Below are 27,567 nucleotides of genomic sequence, written 5' to 3'. Positions count from 1 at the left end.
ATCTAGCAAGAAAGAAAGAAATTGCAGGTTGTGGAACAGGAGGGGCATAAAGTGTGTGAATCACGATTTACGACGTAAAATAGTTCGTCATGACCTGAATCACTTCGGAATTTCACTGGTGACGTGAAGCGGCTTATCTATTCCACACAAAGCTATTATTACCACTATTACCATACTTTTATTATTATTATTATTATTATTATTATTATTATTATTTATTTTTATTTATTTACTTATTTTATGCTAGACAGGTAACGAATTGCTAAAAGATCATTTTTATGCATGTTCTACGCACCCCCAACTTGCATTTGCAGCAGAGTTATGTGACAGAGAATGAGAGCCATTGGATGCCTGCGTTTCCATCAGTGCCAGTGTTTCTCCGTGAGGTCAGTGACAGACTCCGACTGCTCCAAATCATTGCGCGCACAGCGCACCAACTGAACATAGACACTCCGTCTCTGCTGTTCTCTTTCTGTGGAATCTGAACATCTTTAATGAACATCTTATCACGATTTGAAGCGTCTGGACCCGTGTGATTGTAAATACATTACTTGCGCAATTGGATTCTCAGGCGAACAGGACAGATTCAGCACCACGGCTGCGGACAGCTCCCGTTCCCCCGTGACGCGCGTCTGGATGGCCGCTGATCGCCTCGCTCTTTCGCCGCTCTGATCCGCTCTGTTCGCGATGGCATCACACGGGTTTTGGTTTAAGGGTGAAAACGCAGCTGGAAGCCCCAGCCAAAGTCCCACCACCAGTAAGTTGTTATATATTTAAAAGAAAAGAAAAGAAAGAAAGAAAATATAAGCATATCCGTGTTCTGTTTTTAATATTTCTTTGACTGTGACAGATCCGAGACAAAGAAATGCGACATTTATTGTGTGGTTTGGAAGAATGTGTGCGCTCAAGGTTAAGTTTAAGCCTTCAAATGTCATGTGTGTCCAATGATAACATCAGCCATATTTTTAAAGTCAGTGCCATGCCAGGGATTATTAGTCTCCTTAATGGAAGTTTTATGATGGATCGAGAAGTTTATGGTGTTAAAATCACACGCACTTGATCATTTCAGCCAGAGCTTGGTGTCAGGCGGCGGCCCAGAAATTCACCGGAGGCATCGGCTCCAAATTATGTGGTACGTTTATTTTTATCATGCGCTCAAAATGTACGATTATTTGTGTCTCTCCTACATTCAAATCTAAAATTGTCCTGATTTTCAGAAATACTTTCCTTACACAAAGGCAGATTTCAGTATTAAAGGGTTCTTTGGTGGATATTGTTCAATATTTAATAATGCATTTCATTTAGTAACCTATAAGGAATGTACACCCTGAAAAGTCTGGAAGGTGCGATGTATTGTCTCATACAGGGTTTAGAGGTGTGGTATTCGACTTTAATATTACATTGATTGATTTCTCTCTGAAGCTTTGTTAAATGTGGGAGAGGCTGAGAAAGCAGCTCAAGCCCCAATTAAAGCCGAAGATGAGCCAACAGAGGAGAACTGCGGCTGTAATAAACCCTGTAACTGCCCCAAACCCAGCCTGTGCTTCTCTGATCTCTATTCAACAGGTAAATCAACACATATCACACTAGATCAACGGTTTCTATTTCAAAAAAAAAAAAAAAAAAAAAAAAAAAAAAGGCAACATTATCTTGATGTGTGAAATGGTTATTACGGAGAACACTTTTCTTTGTTTTCATTCAGGATGGAGATTTCTCGTAAAAATACAGCAGATTTGTTAACATATAAATATATATTAATGGTTATCCATTGTATAATATTGCACGTCGTCAGTTTAATTCAGTCGGTAAATTTTATTTAATATTAAATGTCGATTTATACCCCCCGAATTTGTAGCATTTTATACAATAATAAAAATTATTTTATTATAAAAATATAAATTCTCAATTCAAGGCATCAGAATGAAAATTATTAAATTTTGGAGACTTTGTCCTTCGTTTTCTCAAGGTTAAATGAAGCTATTTCTCCCTTGGTCTTTGCACTAAATACAATGATTTATTATTGTAATGTAATATATCTAATATTACCTATAATTGTTTTACAGATCTTTTACCTGCATTAAACGGGGACGCGAAGACTATGAATTTTCTGCAGGAGGTTGTGGATATATTGCTGGCTTATATAGTGGAATCTTTTGACCGGTCAACGAAAGTGATCGATTTTCACTATCCTAATGAATTGCTTCAAAGGAATAATTGGGAGCTTTCGGATGAACCCGAGACTTTAGATGATATTCTGATCAGCTGTCGCGCTACACTGAAATACGCCATAAAGACCGGTGAGTGTGTTAGAAATGAAACATGATTATAAACATGTTCATTCGTGGATGTGCTTCGTGTGGAGTTTATCTTCTATATTTATATGTAGCCTTTTAGTTCGATTATTGTTGACATCATATGTTGATACATATTATTGTATGTAAATTCAACGCTCCTTCACAATATCAATCCTTAATGTGTCAGATCATGATTTAATGAATGACGCTTTTATATTCTCTGGTGGCATTTCAACGGGAAACATTCATTTGTGAATTGATATGTCGATTAATAAGCAGTACTTTCGTTTTGGGAATCATTATAAATGTCCTGTAAGCATCAGAGTGTACTGATTGATTGCACCAGTCTGCGGCTCCCATCTAAAGTGTTTTACATCAAGAAGCAAGTGTCTATTAATAATGAACCATTAGTGGGCTCATAAATATATTTCCACATTAAACTAATTACACCCCCCATTATTGTGTCTATCTTTAGCACACCCTAGGTATTTCAATCAGCTCTCCACTGGATTAGACATGGTTGGTCTGGCGGCAGATTGGCTGACGTCCACTGCCAACACCAATATGTGAGTGTGTTGGTCTCTTCACATGAAAACACAAAGCAAGTTGACATTATTTCCGGGTTTTTTCTCCTTCATGAGCATTAATTTGGCCCGGTCTTTGAGATAGGCTTTACATAACAGATAAATAAAAGGAATAGAGCAATAAAATGGAATAAAATAAAAGGCATTGATGAATTCAGTCCATGCACCTTGTGCTCAGATCCATTCACATGGACACAATGAGAAGGGATTGCATATTAACTTTGATTCTGTTTAATAAGGAAAGTAATGTTATGTTCCAATGTGCATTTTGTGATGTATTTTTAAAGCACGATAATAATATTGTAATAATATTGTAACAACTATGTAAAATATAAAAAAAAGACTAATGAAGATTAATTGTATGCAGAACTGCTTTCACAAAGTTGAAGCCATGTTTTCTAAAACAACATTTGTTGGATATTTGAAACTTTCTATTTTGGACAAAGTGCTTAAATTATGAAACCTCTGCCATTATTTTGCATTTGCAATGACACACAGTTGTAAAATCTGCAAATTGTTGCAAAATAACCTGAAACATCAGATGCAAAAACGGGTGTCAGCCTGCTCGGTTGTCGTGACTTTTTTTTTTCTTGCTTGTGTAACTGGCTCATGTGATCTGCATGCAAACAGGTTCACCTATGAGGTGGCGCCAGTCTTTGTGCTGTTGGAATACGTCACGCTGAAGAAGATGAGAGAGATCATTGGCTGGGAGGACGGCCACGGCGATGGAATATTCTCTCCGGGTAAGCAGCTGTCAATCTAAATGACCTGTCTTATTCTGCAGTATGAGTCTTGTTGCTGAAGTGCAAGCACATGAATAGGTTAAAAGTCATAAGTTCTCAGGAAAGATTACTTAGTCTTGAAAGCCTAGATTACTCTTTGAATTCAGTTTCAAATGAAGACAACAGGCTCTGAGATATGGAGAAACCTTTGTTATTTCTGTTATGAAATTGTTTTAAGCTTGATCAGAATGAATCATTTGGGATGCTTAAGTCAAGTTAAGGTAAAATGTTTGCATCCTAAACTGATAAAAAGAACGTCTGCATGGGCTTATGGAAGAAAGTTGGAATTTGAGTAATATTGGCCACACCCCACACAGGATGTTGAATTTAAAATACAGGAAGAAGAACTTAATTGTAATTCAAAGAAATTCCACACAGTCAAACAACAGAGCGATTTCAGTAGTCCAACGCAACAGAATAGGAAAGAAAAGACATTATATGAATTAAACATATTAAATAATATAGGCCTGTTTATATTAAATACACGTTTCTGTGGGTGACATTTTAAACATTGATTATTAATAATATCTAATGTTTTGTGAAATAAACCCTGCTGACATTGACATTTTAATTTACATACCACTGTTTTCGTACCACAGTTTTCAGAGTGTGAAAACTGTCAGGTGGTGTGGAGCGTTAGAACAGGGGTAAATGAAACTGAGGGTTAGCCGTCAAGCTTCACCTCAGTGATTGAATGGAAGGACTGCTTTATGTTTCTGCAGGTGGCGCCATTTCCAACATGTATGCCATGTTGCTGGCTCGCTATAAGATGTTTCCAGAGGTGAAGGAGAAAGGAATGTCATCCGTTCCAAGACTGGTTGCTTTCACATCTGAGCATGTATGGCCATTTTTATCTCTCTTTTATCTGCCTTAACCTCTACTGTCTCTGTTATGTGCTATTCCAGTTTTGAAGATTAATTAAGCTATTGTATTGTATAAGCTTTTATATACAGTGGCAAATATTTATGTTTGAGTACAATTAAGATAATATATCTTTCAGAGCCATTTTTCAATCAAGAAAGGAGCTGCAGCGCTTGGAATCGGTACAGAAAGCGTCATCTGTATTAAAGTCGATGAAAGGTGGGTCTGGATTATCGCTACAGATGCTTCACATCGTGACTGCAGGATTGAGAACTGTAATTCAAAACATAATAATCACAAAACCATATGAGCTCCGCATTAAAACACGTTCATTTCTGACAGGGGTAAGATGATTCCTTCTGACCTTGAGAGGAGAATAGTTGAAGCCAAGCAGAAGGTAATTTCAATGACCGTAACTCCTCAAGCATTCCATGTGCCTCTTTCATATCTGTTTAAATCATTTGTTGTGTTTCTGTAGCACAAAGGACCCTAAATGATCCCCTGATTTCTTTTTCACAGGGATACGTGCCGTTTTTTGTCAGTGCTACGGCCGGTACCACGGTTTATGGGGCTTTTGATCCTCTAATCGCAATAGCGGACATCTGTAAGAAGTATGATGTCTGGATGCATGTGGATGTGAGTAGATCAGTTTCTCTGAACTTACTTGAACTTCTTCAATAATTCTAGTGTGAAATTCAGTGGAGAGTGATCCAAATGTGATCTCAGAGCTAGCAGATCATAAGTGTCGTTCTCCAGATGCAGAACTAATAACCTTTACAATTGTTAGTAGTGCTTGCTATGACAAGAATCACTATTTTAATTGCTCATACAAAGTGTTAGGTATTTAAACAAATCCCTAAGCCTGATATAACACTTCAGCATATTTGTTTTGTGGAGGAGAATGTCTTCTCGAATCATGTCGCTTGTTGAGTAGAGGTGTGTTATTATGAAGTGATTATGGTTTTCACTTGACAGACTGTAAAATTAGGGGAAATGTTCCACAGATGTAAGTTGAAAGAGGGACTCGAGAAACTTTAGCAGCTGCATAGCAACACCCCAGCAACCACCTAGAACCCTTCTAGGAACAACATAACAAATGTGCTTAAAACCACTTAGAACACCTTAGCAAACACATTCTGAAGTAATGTCCTTGCAACCACACAGAACACCCTAGCAACTGCATAGCAATGCTCTGGCAACCACCCAGAACCCCCTAGCAACATCTTAGCATCCTCCCAGAACACCTTAACAGCCACAAGCAACCACATAGCAAAAGCTCATAAAACCACTCAGAACATCTTAGCAACAGCAAACTGTAGCAACACCCTGGAATAAATACAAAACACCAAGACAATGCCCTAGCATCTTCCCAGAACACATTAGCAATTGCATTGCAACACCACAACAACTACTCAGAACCCCAAAGCAACACCATAGCAATGCTCTTAAAACCATCCAGAACACTTTAGCAACTTTACATACTGTACCAATGCCTTTGAAATCACAACACCTTGGCAACTGCTAGTAAAGCACTGGAAATCAGCCAGAACATCCTAGCAATGCCTTGGCAACCTCTCAGAACACCTTAGCAACTGCATAGTAATGCACTGGTAACCTCACAGAGCACCTTAGCAACTGCACAGCAATATGCTTACAACCATTCAGAACTCCTCGGCAACTGTAAACTGTAGCAAGGCCCTTGTAGCCACACATAACACCTTACTGCATAGCAACAAGCTTGAAACCACCCAGAGCAATGCCCTAGTAAACTTACAGAACACAGGGACAACTACATTGCACTGCGCTTACAACCACTCAGGCCATGTTATAATCCACATACTGTAGCAAGGCCCTTGCAAACACACAGCACACCTTATCAATTGCATAGCAGCTCCCTGTCAGCCACATAGCAATGCCCTAACAACCTCCCAGAACACCTTAGCAACCACACAGTAATGCAATTAAAACCACTCAGAACACCTAAGCAACTGAATAGCAAACACCCCGGCAAATTCCCAGAACCCCATAGCAACAACATACTGCATACTAAAGTGCATACTATGCTATGTATACAACTGCATTGTAATGCCCTGGCAACTACCTAGAACACCCTGGATATCCCCTTATGCACTTACAACCACTCAGAACATGTTAGTAAATGCATACTCTAACAAGGCCCTAGCCATGGTTTGTAGTTCACTACAAACCATTCAGAAAACCTTAGCAACTACATATTGTAGCAACAATCTTGTAACCACACAGATCACCTTAGTAACTGCATAGCAACACCCCGGCTATCTTCTGCAAAACCACAGCAATGCTCTGACAACCACGAGAACACCCGAGCAATACCCTTGCAACCTCCCAGAATGCTTTAGTAACCTTATCATAGCAACAAACGTGAAACCACATTGAAAACCTGAGCAACGGCATAGCAACACCCTGGCAGTCTTCCAAAATCACTTAGCAACTGCATATCCACACCTTAGTAATCAAAATGACACCATTGTCATGCATTTTGCTGGTGGTGAGTCTTGCAAAGGCAAGACACGCTCACATTTTCATTGGAACATTTTTAAATATAGTAGTTGTTCATAGTTGATGCTGCTGTGTTTGTGATTTGGCAATGGGTGAATTTAGCATGCATGTCATAAATGACCTCCTTTTGGAGCATGACTTTATGTAATGGGACTTTTCCACTGCACGTTATGCAACTCTACTCGCTTTACTTTTCTGAGCTTGCTTTTCCACTGCAATTTAGTGTCGCCACAATATGGGTGGGATTATAGGCTGATCGTCATAGTTGTGCCGCCTTTACTGCCGTGACGTCATCTTAAACACGACACAAACATTACTGACCAAAACAATAACACAACCGCTAACTGTTAGCTACTAGCTCTCTGTGCGGCATAAAGCAGTTGTTGCATGGTGATTTTACACAAGTGTAATAGTTAAATTGGATTGGTTGTTTTAGAAGAAAGTTTCCAGAAGCTGGTCAACTAAATAAAGTGAAGCTTTCAAGGAGAGTATAGAGTTAACATAACAAAACGTACCATCCTCCATCCTCCATCATCCAGGGCACTCTCCCTCCCATTGCTCGCCGGTTTAGATAGCGTCCATTTTGTCGAACCACTTCCACTTTACCTTGATGGTTCTGTGGTCACTTAAATTTTTTTTTTTTACTTTTCCCTACACTGTTGGTAGATCCGGTGTTAGCTGTTTGCGCCGTTTCTTTCTTCGCTAATGAGTGGACAGTCTGCACCTCGTTTATTGACTACGACGTAGTTTTGCACACAGCCATTTCTTTTTTCACAATTCGATATTCGCGTGAACAAATGATACTGTTATCGCTGTTGCTAACTTTAAAACTAGCGGGTTGATGCCGCGTGTCATAAATCCAGAGACGCTGTTAGTGACGATTCTCTCTGACCAATCAATGATCTGCAGGATTTTGACGTCACATTTAGTATCGACTCGGCTCGCTTGTAACCTCGACCGAGGTGGTACTAAAAAAGGTACCAGTAATATCCACAGTGGAAAACCCCCAAAAAAGCGAGCAGAGTCAAGTTGTACCGTGCAGTGGAAAAGCCCCATAAATGTTTCCTTTTAGAGGAATTACCCTCAGTCGGTCTGTGTGAGTGTGTACTTGTGTGTTCATTCCCTTGAGGTCGATAAGATTAATAGTGATATCTTATTGCCTCATTTTTCCCGTGATGCTGTGACTTACAGCTGGTGACATTTCAGAATGAACACAGACATGCATTGTGACTGAATAGTGGCGCTCTAACAAATGCAATTTGGATCCACTGTCCTGCATTCATCTAACCCAAATGCCTCAGTTAGACATTTGCCCATTTACTGCCGGTATAGATGAGAAGATCTGTAGCAAGCACTATATCATCCCACCTACAGTGTGTTTAAGTGAAATATAAAGTGATTAATATTCTGGCCTACAATATTTGCCTTTAGCCATATGCCAATTTGAAGAGGTAAGGATCAGTATCTTGTGCACCAGGTAATATCTGGTACACTTGTAATTTAATTTAAGAATGTTGATATGCCTGTACTTATATTAAAGTACTTGTACTTAGTATTAAACCCAATTATGTAAAAAGAGAAAGATACAGAGCAGCTCTGTATAGTATAACTGAAACTTTAATTGAACAAACATGTTTATTTTAATATGCAGTTAATATGATAAATGGTAAAGGTATGGTTCACCTAGTGAAGAACTTACCTGTAGAACCTCTCTTTTGTATATCTGAAACACAAGAAGATGTATTTAGCAGAATTACTAAGCTGATTTTTTCCATAGAATGAAAGTGAATGGAGAATGGAGCTGTTAAACTCCGAAAATGATAAAACCAGCATAAAAGTAATCCATACGGGTCATGCACTGCATTCCAAGCAGTGTCAGAAATGACCTTTTTTCATTAAGGGGAAATATTTTTAGGTGCCTTTTTAAACTTCATGAGGGCATACACACACACACACACACACACACACACACACAGTTGTGTTTCCATGTTTTATGGGGACTTTCCATAGACATAATGGTTTTTATACTGTACAAACTTTATATTCTATCCCCTAAACCTAACCTTACCCCTAAACCTAACCCTCACAGAAAACTTTCTGCATTTTTACATTTTCAAAAAACATAATTTAGTATGATTTATAAGCTGTTTTCCTCATGGGGACCGACAAAATGTCCCCACAAGGTCAAAAATTTCGGGTTTTACTATCCTTATGGGGACATTTGGTCCCCACAAAGTGATAAATACACGCTCACACACACACACACACACACACACACACACACACACACACACACACATTGTTGTTCATTGTAATTCATGTTAGTTCATATTGCATTAAATAATTTTAACAAATACAACTTTTTATTTAATTTTATTTTTAAATTAACATGAACTAAGATTAATAAATGCTTAATCCATATTGTTTATTGTTAGTTAATGCTAACTAATGTTGTCAGCTAATGTTACCAAATGGAACCAATATATATATATACACACGTCCAGTTTGAATATCCATAAGGGCAGTTCATTAAATGGAAAGTGCAGCGTTGACATTCTTCACATTTTCTTCTTTTGTGTTTAACGCAAGATAGAAAGTCATATGTGTTTGGAATGACATAAGGGTACAGTGATCAAAGTATAACCACATTTTCATTCACGGCGTACCTTTTACTTTAACTCTGTGTGTTTCTGCAGGGAGCATGGGGTGGAAGTTTGCTGATGTCCCAGAAACACAGGTGGAAGCTCAATGGAGTTGAGAGGTCAGTTCAGTCTGGAGTTTTTAAAGTCCTAAAATGATTAAGTAGTCTATGCATTTAGGGCTTTTTATTACATTTTTGTTACATTTTTGCCTGATACATTATTGCCTTTAAGTGAATTTTCTATTGATGTGACCTTTCACGGTACACTGCTGTGCCTCAGGGACAAATCTGGTCTAGATATAAACAGTTTTGTAGGTATTCACTTTTAAACTTGTAAAGGACAATGCAATGTTTTTAAATCATGTGCAATCAATATTGTCAATTTCAGAGCTAATTCCATGACCTGGAACCCTCATAAAATGATGGCTGTGCCCCTGCAGTGCTCTGCTCTGCTGGTTAGAGAGGAGGTAAGTTTATATTATCATTTCAGATACTTTATTTACAGTACAGAACCCTCTAAAAGTATTTGGACACACGGGTCACATTACAAAATGTCTGAATGTCATTGCATTAGATGATTAAGTGTCACTGATTGTTTTGTAATCTTGTTTGTTGCAGGGACTGATGCAGGGCTGCAATCAGATGCAGGCGTGTTATCTCTTCCAGCAGGACAAGCACTATGACCTGTCCTACGACACGGGGGACAAAGCCCTGCAGTGCGGACGCCATGTGGACATTTTCAAACTATGGCTGATGTGGAGAGCAAAGGTATAAGGAGGCTTCAGAATTTCCATTGAATTTCATTATTGCAAGATACAGAAAACAAGTGAGAATTTCAATAAATGCTGCAAGATTTCCTATTGAATTTCTAGGGAAAGAGTCTTTATTGTATCTACTTCTTTGAAGAACAAATTGGCATATAAAAGAAACTTTACTTGTAATCTCTCTCTCTCTCTGTTTCATTCAAAGGGAAGATTTGACATACTAAATGCTAAGAGTCTGACAAGTTGTGCTATTATTTATCTGTGGTAAAAAGATGGCTTTAAAGACTGAAAGAATGGCATTTCTGTCCATATCATTGAACAGTTACTCTTCTTTAAAGAATGGAAGACAGCAGTTAATAATAATTGTGCAAACTGATCTCATAGAATCACATTACTATACTTACATTTTTGCTACATGATGTTTATGCTCGATGTGTGTATTGCGGCAGTTTCCTACAACAACGACTTTTATTCACTTTATCAAAAATTATGACTCAAACGGCAGATTATCAGTTAATAAACACTTGAGTACAACGGGGCTAAAGGCACACCTTCAGGAAAATGTGCTTTTTTTATTAGTGTATCAAGATTTACGAAATACAATCATTTGTATTGAATATTGATGTAGAACTTAATGCTTTTATGACATCTAAACACTTTTACTGTAGCACGAGACTTGTCAGGCAATATATTTTAACGTTTGCATTACATAATCAACAACATTTACAAGCTTGTTTGAGTGTGATCAATTTGCGCTCAGCTGATAAAGTGTTGCTCTTGTGATGTAAAGGACAGGAGCTGGAAGTCTCACAGAAGCACCACAAAATGATGTGACTGCTTCAGCAACTGTGTTTTTCATCTCACATTCGCTTTTTCTGACACTATCAGTTAGGTTCAGGTGTAGGGTTTAGGGTAAGGAGGTCCGTTTTGTTCATTTAAATCTGAATAGAGCATTAACCTTAAAAACCTCGTCTGTTTGGAGAACATTAAACTTGCATTTAGCGCCACACAGTGGACATTTCACCTCTGACACATACGTGTAATTAACTGTGTAATATCATTTTGTCATGTAAATGTCATGAGATCAGGCTGAATCATCCAGTAAAAAACAAAATCCTGTCATAAGGCTCGGTGATATACTGAATATTCACAGTATATTTGTGATGATGTTTCTGGTGGTATAATATTAAGAACACTTTGTGAATATCACAATGATTTAAAAAAGAAAATGTATATGCCAGTATAGTTAGAGTAGTTATAGTTTCAGACATGCAGAAATGAGAGCATGAAGACAGAGGGTCTCTGACTCAAACATCTGTAGAAATGTTAAAAATCAAAACATCTGTCTTTTTGTCTTGTTTTCCTGTAAAATGATCTAAACATTCTTAAAACATGATTTATTTACTTGTCAAGCAAAATAGCATAAGATATTAAGTCTTGTTTAAAGAGAAGATGACATTTTGTGAACTTCAGACTTCTGCCAGTGTAAGAAAAATACATTTGTTTAACGGTTTTGTTTCTTACTCCATTTTTCTTGTTTTAAGCATGAATCTCACTATACTCGGTTAGATTTCTCTCAAAACATGAACTTAAAATCTTAAAATAAAATGCAATTTCAAATTGTTTAGACATTTTTACTGGAAGACTAGACAAAAATACTTGTCTTGAAAATCATTTTTTACAATGTTTAGTTCATTTCCATGAATCAATTCAAACAGTCCAGTTCTATGAATCGACTCAGGACACTGATTCAACAATTTGTTTACTTCATCACTGAAGTCTCAGTCTGGCCTTTCTGTTATATTAAAATGCTTTAGTAAAAATAAATAGAGGTAAATATTGTTGTTTACTATTATGAATTGTTACATCAGGGTATATAAATGAAAATGAATAATAGTAATTTTTTATTTTACTAAATGTTTTTCAATGCTAAAATACTTCTCTATCCACAGGTCACAGTACTATTCTGTAGATATAGATAATACTCTCTCTCTCGCTCTCTCTCTCTCTCTCTCTCTCTCTCTCTCTCTCTCTCTCTCTCGTCCATTGTAGGGCACTATTGGTTTTGAGGCTCAAATTGATAAATGTTTGGAGCTGTCAGAATATCTCTACAACAAGATCAAGGACAGGGAAGGATATGAGATGGTCTTTAATGGAAAGGCAAGTTTTTTTTTCATTTAATTGGTTTGGCCTTCTGTTGCAGCATCTGTTACAGCATCCTTGCCATTTATTCCTAGTTAGAAATAATACAAATGTTAAAGAAATTAATAGTAAAAACAAAATGATTTTTGATTATATAGCAGTACCCCCTGATGTAAGCAAATGTTATTGTTTCCACAAAGAATAACCAATAAAATCTGGTGCCAGATGTTCAAAATGTTCTATAGATATTAGTGTTCTGAATATGGTGTTGTATGATATATTTCAGAAGCATTCAAATATATCGTCTAGCTGAAAATCATATAAACTGATGTCATTTAATTCCCAATAAAAATCACTTCTTATTTCTTAATCTTTTTCAAATAAATTGTTTGCCCAATTAAAATGTGCATTATCAAATGGGTTATGTGAATTAATTAATTAATAATGCCAATACAATTAAAATTAAATTACTGAATTTGAAATGTATTTCGCAGTAGCAAAGAGGATGTTCGTTTAAGGAAGTAGAATTAAAATGAAATGAGTCAAAGAAATTCATAACTGTTTTAAGTTTAGTTTTTAATAGATAATAATAATAATAATAATAATAATTATACATTTAATTTTCATGCTTTTGATTATTTAAAGTCACGGCAGCTTGATATTTTAAGTTCTGTTAGTAAATGGATTTAACTAACTTGAAATGTCAACTTTAGAAATGTGTATTACATTGTATCAAGTTCACTATATTTAATGCATTTTCATTTAATGGACCATGGTGGAAGAACACTTCATTTCCCAGAATGCCCTAATGTAACTCACCATGTTTAACTATCAATTGATTAAAAAAAATCAGATATATAGATATTTCTGGTGCTGTATGGCAATATTACATTTTATGTTAATATTAGTTCATTAAAAACAATATCTAATCAGTATGTTCTACCTATTGGTTGATTGATAGGCCCAATTAGACAAAAGTGTTTATGTAATTATCTATGTCAGAAAATACTAATTCAATTGTGTTGTGTAACTGTGTTGAATTTCTTTAGATTCGAACTAAGTAAATTTTTACTTTCTATCGTTCAATTTAAAATTGCAATTCAACTTCCTGTGGGGTGTGGCCAATTCTATTCAAATTCAAACTCATAAACTGAAAGAAATCCAATTCTGATTATTGCTCAACCCTACCATATCTGTATAAACAAATTATCCTTAAAATATACCACTTACAAAACATTGGATTTCTAAATACAAAAAAAAAAAAAAAACATTATTTAAAATAAAGAGATCCTCTCTGAATTTAAATGCAGCTATAAAGTCCTGTATTTTATAAGATACTGTAAGTATCTTCTCCAATACTGCACTGATGGAGTGCACTAATTCATGAAATGAAATGTTTCACCCTTGAAATGACTCGTTCAAGCTCATTTAAATGTAAATTGTGCTTGGTGCCAATGTGATAAAGTGATTTGGCTTGAGGCTCCTCACCAAATGCACCTTTGTCCATGTCAGCGAAGCATAAGCAAAGGAAGGCTACAATGTTTCAGTATGATCAAATGGAAAGATCAAACAAAACATTTCAGCCTCTGTTTAGCAAGAACTTTTTGGTTCGAACACTGAAGTCACAGTGAGGTACGAATTGATCTGTGTTTCATCTGCCCATACCACCAGCTGAATGCATAATGAGGTTCTTTCACTGGTGCATAGAGGCATTCTGGAGTCTCACAATGACGATGATGGCTTATAATAGACTGTAGTGTGTCCATGAGGTACCTGCTCAAGCACTCAAACCCCTCACAGCAAAAGCAGCTTGATTGAATAGATTACATGGCTGCTTCCAATCTGACAGCAACAAAATTTCCCATTATGGCCCCAGGCGGCCCCTAATCACATATTCTGTCACGGATCTTTAATGGACTCCCCTGAGTGCTCTATTTATGCAAGTGTGTGTCATACATTGAAATGAGTTATGGATGTGTGTATTGCGTGGACACACAATGATTTGTGTTTTTATCTGGTGGTCTTGTGATTGTGTGTCCCTGCAGCCTCAGCATACTAATGTGTGTTTCTGGTATCTTCCGCCGGGCGTACGCTACCTGGAGGACAAAGTGGAGAGAATGAAGCGTCTGCACAAGGTGAGAATAAAAAAGGAGGAGGCATAGTGTTGCAACGGAGCTTTTTACTTTTCAAATCAGTTGGGAGAATATTATTAAATTTAAAATTTCCTGGCACTTTTAATGATGATTCAAATGCCACATGACCAGACAATATATCTTTATAGAAAGCATAAGATATCTCCCTACCTTATTCAAAATTAAGATTTACGAAACATTGGGAAATACTAAATACCTTTGAAGACAATCTCTTTCCAGGCAATACTTGTAAAGTGGGACATTTGTATTATGAAAGTGGGACACTTCATGTCTTTCTTCTTAAACAAGTTAAAAGGGCCTGTACCTGAATATAATGTATTCTTTGTATTTCATTTGTTTGCAACATAGACATACATAATTATTATAAATTGTTAATTCTCCTTAAAATATCCCTCAACATTAACCATATACAATATTTTTAAACGTTAGTGTAAAACATTTTGTAAAACATTTTGAAACATTGTGATAAACATAGTTCAGTCATGGCAACTTTCTGAAAGAGTGGGTATGACAAATTTATAATGGTCTTGGCGGATTAGATCTGCAAACACTGGTGCTGCTGCAGAGCAAGCATGGAGACATGCTGCTACTTTAGAATCCACATACATACAAAGTTTAGCATTTGGACATGGTGCTGCTGCTGCTGCACATTACAAACGCAAGACATGCTGCATCAAGCAAAATGACATACTGTTGCACAAATAGACCTTAAAAACATTCATCAACAAAGCAGGGTTGCTGCACAAAACTAACAACACAAACACAAAACACAATCCTCCAACCGAGCAGATCTATCGCCTAGACTGATGTACTGCTGCTGCTCCGAAGAGCAATGTGCACTGAGTGTATGCTAGCTAGGTGTGCCATGGCCACTGGCCAAATGGCATAACTCTAGTGAAGTACATTTCTACGTGTGCTTCAGCCTGTTTAACCGAATAGCTTATACGTATAGTGACATAACACATAATGTTATGGTAAACGGTGAGTGAGCCGTTTAACTAACAGATAACAAGTCATAGAACCTACATCAGCTTTCGCCACATAGAATTGCATGGCTGAACTTTGGTCATTTGAGTATTTGAAAATATCATAATTTTGCTCACAATAATGAATAGGCTTAAACTGACTAAAATTATATGCCAATTTAGTCAGAGTTAAATTGACTAAAATTAATGAATATGACATTATGACACTAAATGTAAAGGACATTTTCATCAAAAGATTAAAAATATTACTAAAATAAAAACATGTGAAAAGTAACACTAGACAAAAAAGAGGGTTAAAGCTTCAGTCTATTTGATTATGATTAGGCCAGAGTAACATATCAAAATAATTTGAAGGGAAAATTAAAGGTTATTTCTGTTTTTACACATACAACATTTGGGGTTGATGACATAAAGTTAATTGTGTCTATATATACAGGTAAATATACAGTATATACATATATATATACACTCTACAGCCACTTTATTAGGTACACTTGTACATCTACTTTTTCATGCAATTATGTAATCAGTCAATCATGTGGCAGCAGTACAATGATTAAAATCATGCAGATATGGGTCAGGAGCTTCAGTTAATGTTCACATCAACCATCAGAATGGGGAAAAAATATTTGATCTCATCGATTTAGACTGTGGCATGGTTGTTGGTGCCAAATGGACTGGTTTGAGTGTCTCTGTAACTCCTGATCTCCTGGGATTTTCAAATAGAACAGTCCCTAGAGTGTAAAGAGAATGGTGCAAAAAACAAAATTATGCTCATGGGATACAGAGAGTGTGAGGTTGCTGACATCCTTAAAATATCAAAGAAGACGGTTCATAAGAACAAGGTCAAGAAGCAGACATTGGGGACAACAAAGCTGCAGACCAGCAGAGGGTGAAAATGACTGGGAACTCATTGGAATGTTACTCTAAAACTGTAGGATGACAACAAGTGACTTACAAAAAGAATGGCAAAAGGCAGCTGGGGTGAAGTGCACATTGAGGATGGTTTGAAACCGGTTTGCTCCTAGGGGCAGCACTGAAGTCGTGCAAAGCTAGAAAAGAGCCCTTCATCAATGAGAAACAAAGAAGAGCCAGGATGAGTTAGCAAAAAGGGTTGGACCATAGAGGACTGAATTAGGGTCATATTCTCTGATGAGTCTAATTTTCAGTTTTGCCCAACACCTGGTTTTCTAATAGTTAGACAGAGACCTGGAAATGCCTACAAGTCATAGTGTCTTGCACTCACTGGGGAGAAATTATATCAGTATTTTATAGAATAAAACTAAAATGTAAATGTTACTCAAACACATACCTAATAATAGTTAATCCAGTGGTCTCTTAATTTTTTTCCAGAGCTGTATATATATTAAAACAGTTAAGGAGATATCTGTTTCCAGAAACATAAATGTAAATTGATGTCCTCTACATCAGTGTAATTATAGGGGGAGGGGCTGCCCATCATGCATCATTCATTGGCTGATTGCTGTTCTGTCACACCCCTGCCAAAAAGCTCTAATCAGCAATTAGGCCGTTCGTGTGAATCATACAAAGAAGGTCTCTATCTCACACTACCCAAACTGCTCCTGCTCTCCTCATGTAGCTGAAAGTAGAACCTGTTACAAAGGCAATAAACTCTGAGGCTACAGCTTGATATTTGATGGTAGGATCCTTATATGTTCTGAGACACTGTACTTTAAAATTTTTTTAACTTTTACAGCCCACCCCCATTAAAAATTTTAATTCCACTAAATAGCGATTCCACTAGACAGAGATGAGAAATTGAATCTCCTTAAACATATTTCAATTATATTAGTCACTATGTGGTCATTTTTATTTACTAAGCCCTGAAAATGTATTGTAGTTAAGTCTCGTATTTAAGTTTTCCCATTCATTTCAGTTAACAAAAATGCTTTCATTAACTCTGAAAGGCTTTGCAGTGTTTTTCTTTGAGACAAAAATGAAGTGGCACTGGATGGTCTCCAGTTTATCAAGGCTTGTTTCATGAGGGTTTGGGTTATGTGTGGTGGATTGTTATCATTGGGTCACACCCTGAGAGTCACATGGTCTGAAGCCTTTGTTCAACCATGCCAATTTATTGTCTAGTGGTGCTTAAGCAACACCCCTAGAAAGCTATGTCACAGGCTTCATAAAAGCGCTTGTTTTGGCGCCATTGAGTCCGATTTTCTGTTCTTCAGTGCACGATTTTGTCTAAGCCCGTGTTTGTTCCAGCGACTCCCTTTTGAGTGGTGTACATGTAAGGATGTTATTTATACAGCGTACATTTCTGAGCAATTCTAATGTTGTTTTCCAAACTTTACCAGGGTCCGTCAGGAACAGTTGTGCATTTCAAGACCTGCAATTTCTCACCACGAGATGTTATCCCCACTTGTTCCAGTTTCACAGCCTCCAGATTTAGAGATCTGTGTATGGGAGCCGTTAGGGATTTCGGCTTTTGGTCTGAGAAGTTTGGAGTGCAAATGGACATTGGTTCCTCATGGTTGTCACCCTCCAAGCGCAAGTGAAAGATAAAAGCCATTGCCATTTAAAAACACTGTATGAGAGAATTCATTGTTAGAAGGTAAGGAACAAATTGGCCACTTTTTCTATATTGTCTTTTTCTATGTCGTTCTTGGAGAATGCACATGAATAAGGCAATGGAGGAGCAGCCTCCGCCTTTCTCTCTCCCCCCTTTCGAAATGAACTGCTTGTGGTGGAGGGATCATGTATGGGCTAGTGAGCCCGGCCATAGAACAAGGGGGCTGGAATAAGAGAATATTCCCCAATGAAGTGATGGCGAACTAACACGTGGAGTACTTAGTCATGCCATTATATTTTTGCTATTCTATCAGGAGATGCAAGGTATTTTAGCTAGTTTCTTTTATCTTTCACCCATTATTGATCACACAGACATTCTGGCAAGACAAGAGATGCGCACTGCTATCTCTGCTAGATTTTTCAGTGGTGGCATGGATGTCACTCTTTTCAGTCTGCTGTTTGGATCTACACAAGATGATTTTGCAGTCCAACCAAGCGCAAGGAATGACTTTGAGCTAATACCGGCTCCTTTTCAATTTTCTCTCGTGTTTTCCCCCTGTGGCTCACGCTGGGGAGCGAGTTGATCAAGGCAATGCTTTTGTTCACGAGGGTGTTTCGCACTATTCACTATTAACTACTATTCACTAGTAACTACTATTACTACACATTGTTCCCATCTTATACGCTGGGATCGATTAAGTGTCTAACACATTTTTCAGTACACCAATTTAGCTCAGTTTCCCCCATAATTTACACTGGTGAATGAGCATTGAATATTTTCAGCTTGAGTTTGGCCTCTGCCTCCATGACCAAGGGTCTCAGGACACGCATAATATAACTCAGTGTATATAGAAATAGGTCTACATACAAGCCTGACGAGTTTGCTGTGTAACAACGAATGGGCCCCCATAGATATTGAACCATATAAATGTATCAGTTTATCTCCTGTTTGCCCTTCTGTCAGTATCGAACGAGTTTGCCGTTGTACGCGCCTCGTATGTCTGACAACCAGAATATGGTTCAGTTTTCCCCCGCAGCTTGCTGGGGAGCGAACATAAAAATAAAAACCATTCCCACATTCAGCCTCTTTCTCGAGATATGCATAACAGAATTAGATGTTCATCGAGCACAAGTGTAGAGTACACAAAACAAACAGTGAACATAAACACCACACATTGTCCCCCGCCCCCATAAGAATGCTGGGGCCGTTGTGGTGAGCCTGCTTGCGCTCAATTCTCCTCCATGTTCGCACATTCTTCCCCATTCTATGCTAGAGAAGATAGTTTATCTGGGGTCCCTTGCTGTAAATACATTCAGCGTGAGAATGTTTTAAAATTGCCTGATCGAATTCGGCCACTGTATCCATGACCAAAGGTTTCGAGACATGCATAGCAAAATTCGATGTTCATCGGGCACAGTGAACTTAAACACAGTGCAACACAAGTTGTGATTACAACTTGCAGAAACAAATAATATCACAAGTACAGCCGGGGGACTTTTATTTCCAAATTTGGATTGTGCCAAAGCACAGGCAATTTCTCAGATTCGCTTTCGGGGGTAAACATATCAATTTTGCATCCTTCTGTTTGGACTTGCACTGGCTCCACGCGCTTTCACAAAAGGCATGGATGCTGAGTGACTCCAGCCATGTCTCCTAAGCAACCAAATTTGGCCCGGTTGCCAGGGAGGGTAGAGTCACATGGAGTAACCTCCTCATGGTCACGATTTGGGGTTCTCGCTCTCAATGGGGTGTGTGGTAAATTGGGCATAGATGGCGGAGAGTAGCATGAGCCTCCAGTGCTGTGAGTCTCCGTGGTGTCATGCACAGTGAGCCACGTGATAAGATGCGTGGATTTGCGGACTCAGAAGCGGTGGCAACTGAGACTTGTCCTCTGACACCCGGATTGAGGTGAGTTACCGCGCCACCACGAGGACCTACTAAGTAGTGGGAATTGGGCATTCCAAATTGGGAGAAAAGGGGATAAAATAAATAATAAAAACAAAAACAACACAAAATGCATAAATGCAGCTTTGATGCCCTTGAGGCATCAAGGCATCCATTTTTGAACTATCTGGACCATTGGTTTGTGTTTACCACTCTGAGACATTAGCTGCCCAAAATCGAAATGTTTTTCTCAGTCATTTGATCTAGGGCTGTTGCCAGGGCAACAAAATCTGTTTCTAGGGGTGGAGCTGGATTCTCGAGTGATTCAGGCATGTCTGTCTCCAATTCACGTTCTGATATTTCGCCAGTGTCTAGCGATGTTCAGGGTGGGACAAGTTCTCTCTGCAAGAAGATTCCACAGACTTTTGGGGCTCATGATCACAGCTTCTGTTGTCCGCTGTTGCATGCAAGACCTTTTCAGTGCTGAATGATCACACGATTTGAACTCCACAAAGGGACTTCAACCACTGACGCATGTGTTCTGTCTCTTCAAATTGGCACTTGGGTGCTACTGAACTCTGTTACCATCGAAACAGACTCTCCTTTTGATGTCCTCCTCCACAGATTGGTGCGCTGTATACAAGGGTCATCCAGCATACAGGGTTTGGATGGGCCAATGTCTGGAGATGTTCACAGTGCTGCTGGCATTAAAGATTTTCCAGTCGGACAACAGGACAGTGGTGTCCTACATCAATCACCAGGGAGGAGTGCATTCTCGTGTCATGCTGAGACTGGCACGTCACATTCTTCTGTGGACACAGGACAATAAGCTGCAATAATAGTTCAAGAGTACAATGTACCAATAAAATATTTCAGAGTTGAACACAGCTAAAAAAAAAAAAAAAAAGAAGTTTTATGAATTACATTAATTTTCCACGCCTTGAAATCACAATTAAAAATTCTCTGATATATCCATTTTTCTATGACCGTGGAGACCTTGAATCAGTAAAATAATCAAAATATTACAAAACTTATGTAACAGCATCTAACATACTGTTAGGGGTATAACAGTTATGACCCGGATCAGATAAGGAGAAAGAAAAACCAGGAGTCAAGAAGTTCAATCAAAGAATCCAAAATTTACTGAAGAATAGTTTGCAGTGAAATTGGTACAGCCAGGGGCAAAGTCTCACGAGGAGATCGAAAGCCAAATCATACATTACACAAAATCTTACATCAATTATACCATTTGCAAGGAGTACATTCTATTATTTCACTCCTGATTGGCTAACAGAGCATAAAGTCACAACATATAGATAGCTATAGCACATCAACATTAATCAAGCGCAATTGTCGTCCTGGCCCGAGATTTACATCTGAAGTGACCTCGCAGATGGTCTCGAGCGTCTTCGAGTCTGCCTGCTGTGTCTCCCTGGGTTCAAATCCTGGGTAGAAGGTCAATACGCACACACGAAACACTGACGAACGACAGTGTTTCTCTGCGCACTAAGGGAACCAGAGCACACATTTATCAGGTCATTTTAACCAAAACAGTGAGATAAGAAATATTCACCCCTCAGGCAAAGGAGAGGAAAGAAATAATAAGAGAAAATTTACACTTCTACTTACTCAAGTGCTATTACATAGGATTTTAAATCATATAATTAGTCATGGACAGGTAAAAATCAACCACAGAATACATCTGGAACATATGTTTAACATTCTCCCTGGTGTCTCATCTCAAGCTTATTCCCAAGACGACCTTCAAGTCAGCCTCCGTTAAGAACAGAGAGAGAGGCTTCAAGGAATGTGCATGAAATCAAAAATTAACTCTTAACACACATATGATTCAGCATATATTTCAGTTATGCATAAGAAAAATAAAATTGATTATGTGATCATGCATATAGTTAATTCATCATTTTATTAAAGAAGTTAAGCAACAGAATATAGATAGATATTGATATAAAAGGATATATATATGTATTGATATATCTGAAGAGACAAGGGATTTCGACCCTCACCCTTCAATACATTATATATTTTTTGGAATTTTTGCCTGAAGCTCACCTTAATTTCCAACAATGTAGTGTCCACTCGGTGAGGTGGCAGCTGTATTAAAATGTTTGAGCACGTTGGACAAGAGCGCTATTGCGAGCTGTCATTTGCTCATGAGATGGAAATCCAGAGGAGATAACAGACATAAGGTGCTTGAAAGACTCGGAAAGTTGCTCAGAAAAAGGTTTCAGTGAGAGTTTCGGATGGAATGGAGAGCAGGCGCGACCCCTTGAAGGACGATGAAAGAGTGCAGTGCGCGTCTGTGACTGAGGGAGAGCTGTGAGGACACATGCTCCGGGATGCACTAGAGAATGAAGCCGCACATGTCTCATTTAAATCACACATGTAACTAATTTAATATTTTTATATTCTAAAATATTGTGTACTGATTTGCTAAATTGCGATTCATTCGATTTATAACAGTCTAAATTGATAATTGACCAACACTAATGATTCTCGATTCAAAAATCATATTTCAAGATCGACGCATATGAATCGACAGGATTTCTAATCAATGTATTGAGAAAGCCAGTGAATCGTTACACCTCTACATATTCCAGATCTTCTAATCATGCTAATTCCTCTCTAGCTAACTGTGTTCTTCAAACGCATGAGCGCAATACATTAGTATATCTGGATAGAGTTGTCTGAGGTAATTACACGTTCCTGTGTTTACTAACAAGGGCAAATGTATACTCGAAACCATGATCAGCAGTGCAATGATTGGTTGGCAACATGAGAGACTAATGTATTGATGTCATAACATGTTTTAGAAATATGAATATATATATATATAGGCGTATAAAATAGTTACATTTATACTACTAGATATTTCAGTATTAATTCATTTATAGAGAGCCGGAATAGAGAGTTGTGAATAAATTAAATGTGTAACATAATATTCAGTTGCACTTTCTTTTGATATTTTTTATTTATTTATTTATTTTTATTTCAGTGCACTAACCTACATGAACTTTACAAATGTGCAGGAACATAAAAGCTCTCTTTAAAAGCCTGAGTTCTTACATGGCCGGAAACAACAAAAGTCACAATATATTTGTGTATTATGTAAGAGGTCTATCATATACACTTGGCACAACATACACCACTCTTTCATTAAGTTATTTGCATCTGTTGAGCTGTAGAGAGTGCTAAGAACCAAGATCAGTGCAGACAGAACACCCTAAAGTTTATGCACGAAAACAATTGTGAAAAATGTTGAAAAATTACAAATAAATAATAATATAAATATGAAGTAGACTACTCCCTCACAACTAAAGCAGCACCTATAAATAAGCTCTGTACTTATTATTATCTACAATATTATTATTTTATAAAATCTTAGATTATTCATAAAATTATAATTATACTCTCGAAAGAATAATACAGCGGCTGATACAGACTTCCAGTATCACGTCTGCTTATAAAGGTGCTATCTTATACTGTTTATGTTAAATAAGTCTGCTCCCAAACAGGCTTGAGCTTGCATACATGTTACCATGGCAACAACTCCAAGATGTTCTCCGAAGAACGAAACAATCCAGGATTGGGTAAAATCATCAACAATCAAATCCAGATAACTCCCTAATCAATGTATGGAGAACGGGCCCGTGATTATTACTCTTTCTGTCTATTTCTATTTCTGGTGGGGCAACATTGGCGAGTTCTAAAATGTGAAACTTCGTGCATACACCCTGCCCTCTATAAGGCAGAGAGAAGAATTTATAGCAAAAAAAAGAAAAAAGAAATACTTACATTTTGTTTCTCACCCACACATATATCACTTCTGAAGATATGGATTAAAACACTGGAGTCAAATGGATTACTTTTATGCTGACTTTATGTGCTTTTTGGAGCTTCAATGTTCTGGTCACAATTCACTTGCATTGTGAGGACCAACAAAGCTGAAATTTTCTTTTAAAAATCATAATTTGTGTTCTTCAGAAGAAAGAAAGTCATTCACTTTTGGGATGGCTTGAAGTTGAGTAAGTGATGAGGGAACTTTCATTTTTAGGTGAACTATCGCTTCAACATGCCCCGTTTTCTCCTATCAGAATGATTTTTTTTTTCAACAGAAGACATGCTTTTTTTGCTCTTTTCCTGCATTAGTTTTCACTACTGTTGTTGATTTAAGATGCTTCATTTTCTGACCACACCTTTTGAACTCTATACTAACTTTATATATATATATATATATATATATATATATATATATATATATATATATATATTTAAAATCCTTCCCCCACCATGGATTAAAAGAGTGTTTCGCTGCCATTTTAGCCAACATTTTACTGTTGCTTGGGAGATTTAGACTAACTACACTAACTGGAAATAAATGTTATAATTGATTGGACATTATCGTGCAACCTTAAAATTCGCTCTCAATAAATATGGTGATAATAAATTGGTGTCTCGCAGGTCGCCCCAGTAATCAAAGCCCGAATGATGGAGTACGGAACAACCATGGTGAGCTATCAGCCGCAGGGAGACAAGGTCAACTTCTTCCGTATGGTCATCTCTAACCCAGCTGCTACCTTTGAAGACATTGACTTCCTCATTGAAGAGATTGAGCGACTGGGACAGGACCTTTAAAAACTCACAGCACCAAAACCTCTTATTCTTGTGTCCCTGGATGGATCAGCTATTTGTTGTGAATGTAACGGTAACTCTTTGATTCCTCTCCTCCAAAGTCACATAAAAAAAATAAGACATGAAAATATCTAGTATTTTAGTATTGTAGTGTTGTTGTGGGCTTCATGGTCCAAAGCCCTGTTAAAGTGTTAATGTCTGCTTTAACTGTCTTAGTGTCTTAAACAAAACTTTGTTTGTTTACACGTGTTTAGTGAGAATTTGATGAGTCAATCACTTCTATTCAGTGCAAGTCATTCCTGAGTTTCTGTTTGATCAGTTATTCAAAGTGCCAGACAACATTAATCTATATGATTATATTATGAGATTTGATTTGTCAAGCTTTTTGCCATTTGAAGAGATTTTCAAAGAAACAACTTCAGTTACTTAAATTGGGTTAGTTATTGAAAGAAAGAAAAAACACATTTATACAATATAATATTATAATATAAATAAAATGTCTGTCATCATTCAACAGTTATATTGATAAGAAGCCACCAGCATCTATACAGAAAAATAATGCTCTGTAAACATGATATTTCAATATAGAAAGTCAGCAAAACTAAAAATGGATGGGCCAAATTTTCCTTAACAACAAAAAGTTGATGCATTCAAACAATTCGTTCACACTTTCAGAAATGTGAATTTATGCATTTTTGAAATGATTTTATAAATATTCAGGGTGGCCTCCGTGTCTAATTTGGGTGGACCCAGGCCCACCCCTTTCCACCCTTGGCTACGCCACTGGCGAGAGTAAATCTAGCCAAACAAACCATTTCATGGTATATAAATAGTTGAGTATCACACTGGCAGAAAATACAATTAGCTGATTTTTGGATGTCTGGATTGGTGTCTACAGTTGATAATCTGTGGATGGCAAGGAACCATTATGTCAAATTAGAAAAACTAAATCAAGCATTTGTTCTGCACTATCATTTAATAATATCCCTTGTAAAGAAAAAATGCACATGCACATTTATATGAACAGAGTACATTACATGATGCAGTATTATGTTGAAATGTAGTCAGATTTACATAGTCTAAACAGCTTTATTACATAATAACAATAGATTTATTCATTCATGTAATTATTTAGATTTGTTATAGAGAATTCTAGCTACTGTATTTCAGGGTAATAACAGAGCTAATATCTGAATTTAATGTTCTGTTTAAATTCAAAGAAAATAAGCATAAGGGTTCTGCCCTGTGTGTAAATAGACTTTCAGATGTTCCTGATGAAGTTCATATCTATGTGAATACATCCATGTACTGTATATAAGGCAGAATCTATTTGTGTGGTAAATAATATTATTTTCTCTATTAAAATAATAATAATAATAATAATCAGAAATAGTAGATATATTCTGCTTGTGTGTGCGTGTGTCAGATACATGATGTAAGTGTTGTTAATGCAGAGATAAATGTATGAAGGATATGGCTTTAAATACTTTAGAATCCACTACATTTTAATATACTAACAATAAATTATAATTATTATTGAGACATTTCTGTGGTTATGAAAGCCATTTCTGAACCAATGCTGGTTGTATTTGTGCCCAAGTGATAAACTTGATATCTTGTGCCAATTTGTATTTATGTGTGTTTGTAACTGTATTGCCTTAGTATTTATTGCAGTATTGTCTAGTTCTCCTAAAGAGGAGCTTGTGCACTTTAGCATATACAGTATGATGATCTGTCCAATGGTTGTTCTTAGTTGGATGTTATAAGAAATCAAGCGTTGTCTGAATGTTTCCCAGCTTGGACTTTCATTTGAGAGTTGCTTTATAGCTGAAATCTTTAGTAGACTCTCAAATGCTAATGCTAATGCTACTACATGTATCCCAACAGAATGAAAGAGGCAAAGAATGCTAATTTCGTCAGAACCTTTGAGATTTGAGCATTATATCTGTCCCTTTTCAGGGTTGGCAAGCTGTGTGTGTAAAGCTCTTATAATCACGACAAATGCATTGACATCTCACTGTGGTAGTCTTGAAATGCTCGCAGACGTTTTCTCCGCTGCTGCTACAAACCTGCTCTCTTTGCACGTGCATGAACGCCTTGCCTTCAGAGCTTGTGAAATACAATCCCAAATATATAAAGTGCAACCCGTGTTAGTTTTAGTGTGCAATATGGATATCTTAGCTTCAACTATAGTACTCTGTTGCTAGCTTGCTCGCTGTGTTAGCATTACCCGACGTATTAATCTGCTAAGCAAGCATGTTCAATGTGGCTAGAAGTTGTATGCTTTTGCGACAATAATCTCTATCTTTCTCTCTGTCTCTTGCTTTGTCTTCCGCAGCTTTAATATTAGTGTGTTGGTTCTCGGCATGCCTCGATATACTGTAAGCATTTTTGACGTCTCAATGTCTCTATCTCTATCGCTCTATCTTCTCTCTATGTCTTTCTCTCGAGCTTTGCCCTGTAGCATCCGTCAGATCTTTATGAGCAGTGCTTTATCCGCTGTTTCACGGCTACCCAATCAGTTTGTCATGAGCCCAACTGAACAGGGTAACAACATGACCAGGTGAATTCAGTTTGTTTTCTTTCTCACCCAACATTGTTTGAAAGAAATATGTTTCATTGAGGAACTGACGTTAAGAAGAAAGTTAAAAACTGGTATATATAACATGTATAGTGAGGCAGACAACAGACCCTCTTTAAAAATCCAGTTCTCTTGAAATGTGTTTTACTTTCATGGGACAATACCAATAAA

The 27,567-nt window shown here is 37.3% G+C and overlaps 1 protein-coding gene across 1 annotated transcript; it reads left to right on the top strand.

Moving 5' to 3' along the window:
- The first annotated feature begins 132 nt into the window (after positions 1-132).
- On the top strand, positions 133-27,567 carry LOC127635324 (glutamate decarboxylase 2-like). The gene is made up of 16 exons (XM_052115260.1): positions 133-757; positions 1,070-1,132; positions 1,423-1,566; positions 2,064-2,297; positions 2,770-2,860; positions 3,509-3,621; positions 4,383-4,498; positions 4,661-4,740; positions 4,864-4,918; positions 5,041-5,157; positions 9,756-9,820; positions 10,089-10,167; positions 10,319-10,468; positions 12,517-12,624; positions 14,652-14,741; positions 24,645-27,567. Exons 1-16 carry the CDS (start codon positions 688-690, stop codon positions 24,816-24,818), a joined length of 1,749 nt encoding a protein of 582 aa, XP_051971220.1. The 5' UTR covers positions 133-687; the 3' UTR covers positions 24,819-27,567.

The sequence above is a fragment of the Xyrauchen texanus genome, chromosome 42, assembly GCF_025860055.1.
Source record: "Xyrauchen texanus isolate HMW12.3.18 chromosome 42, RBS_HiC_50CHRs, whole genome shotgun sequence".
NCBI classification, from domain to species: domain Eukaryota; kingdom Metazoa; phylum Chordata; class Actinopteri; order Cypriniformes; family Catostomidae; genus Xyrauchen; species Xyrauchen texanus.
The sequence above is the reverse complement of the archived record's forward strand: the minus strand, read 5'-3'. Positions and strand labels throughout refer to the sequence as shown.

Bases quoted from the DNA above. Each gene is read 5' to 3' on its own strand.
- LOC127635324 (XM_052115260.1), top strand. From the start codon at position 688: ATGGCATCACACGGGTTTTGGTTTAAGGGTGAAAACGCAGCTGGAAGC. The intron at 9,821-10,088 runs GTCAGTTCAGTC...TGTCAATTTCAG, and splicing joins AAGCTCAATGGAGTTGAGAG to AGCTAATTCCATGACCTGGA. The intron at 12,625-14,651 runs GCAAGTTTTTTT...GTGTCCCTGCAG, and splicing joins AGATGGTCTTTAATGGAAAG to CCTCAGCATACTAATGTGTG.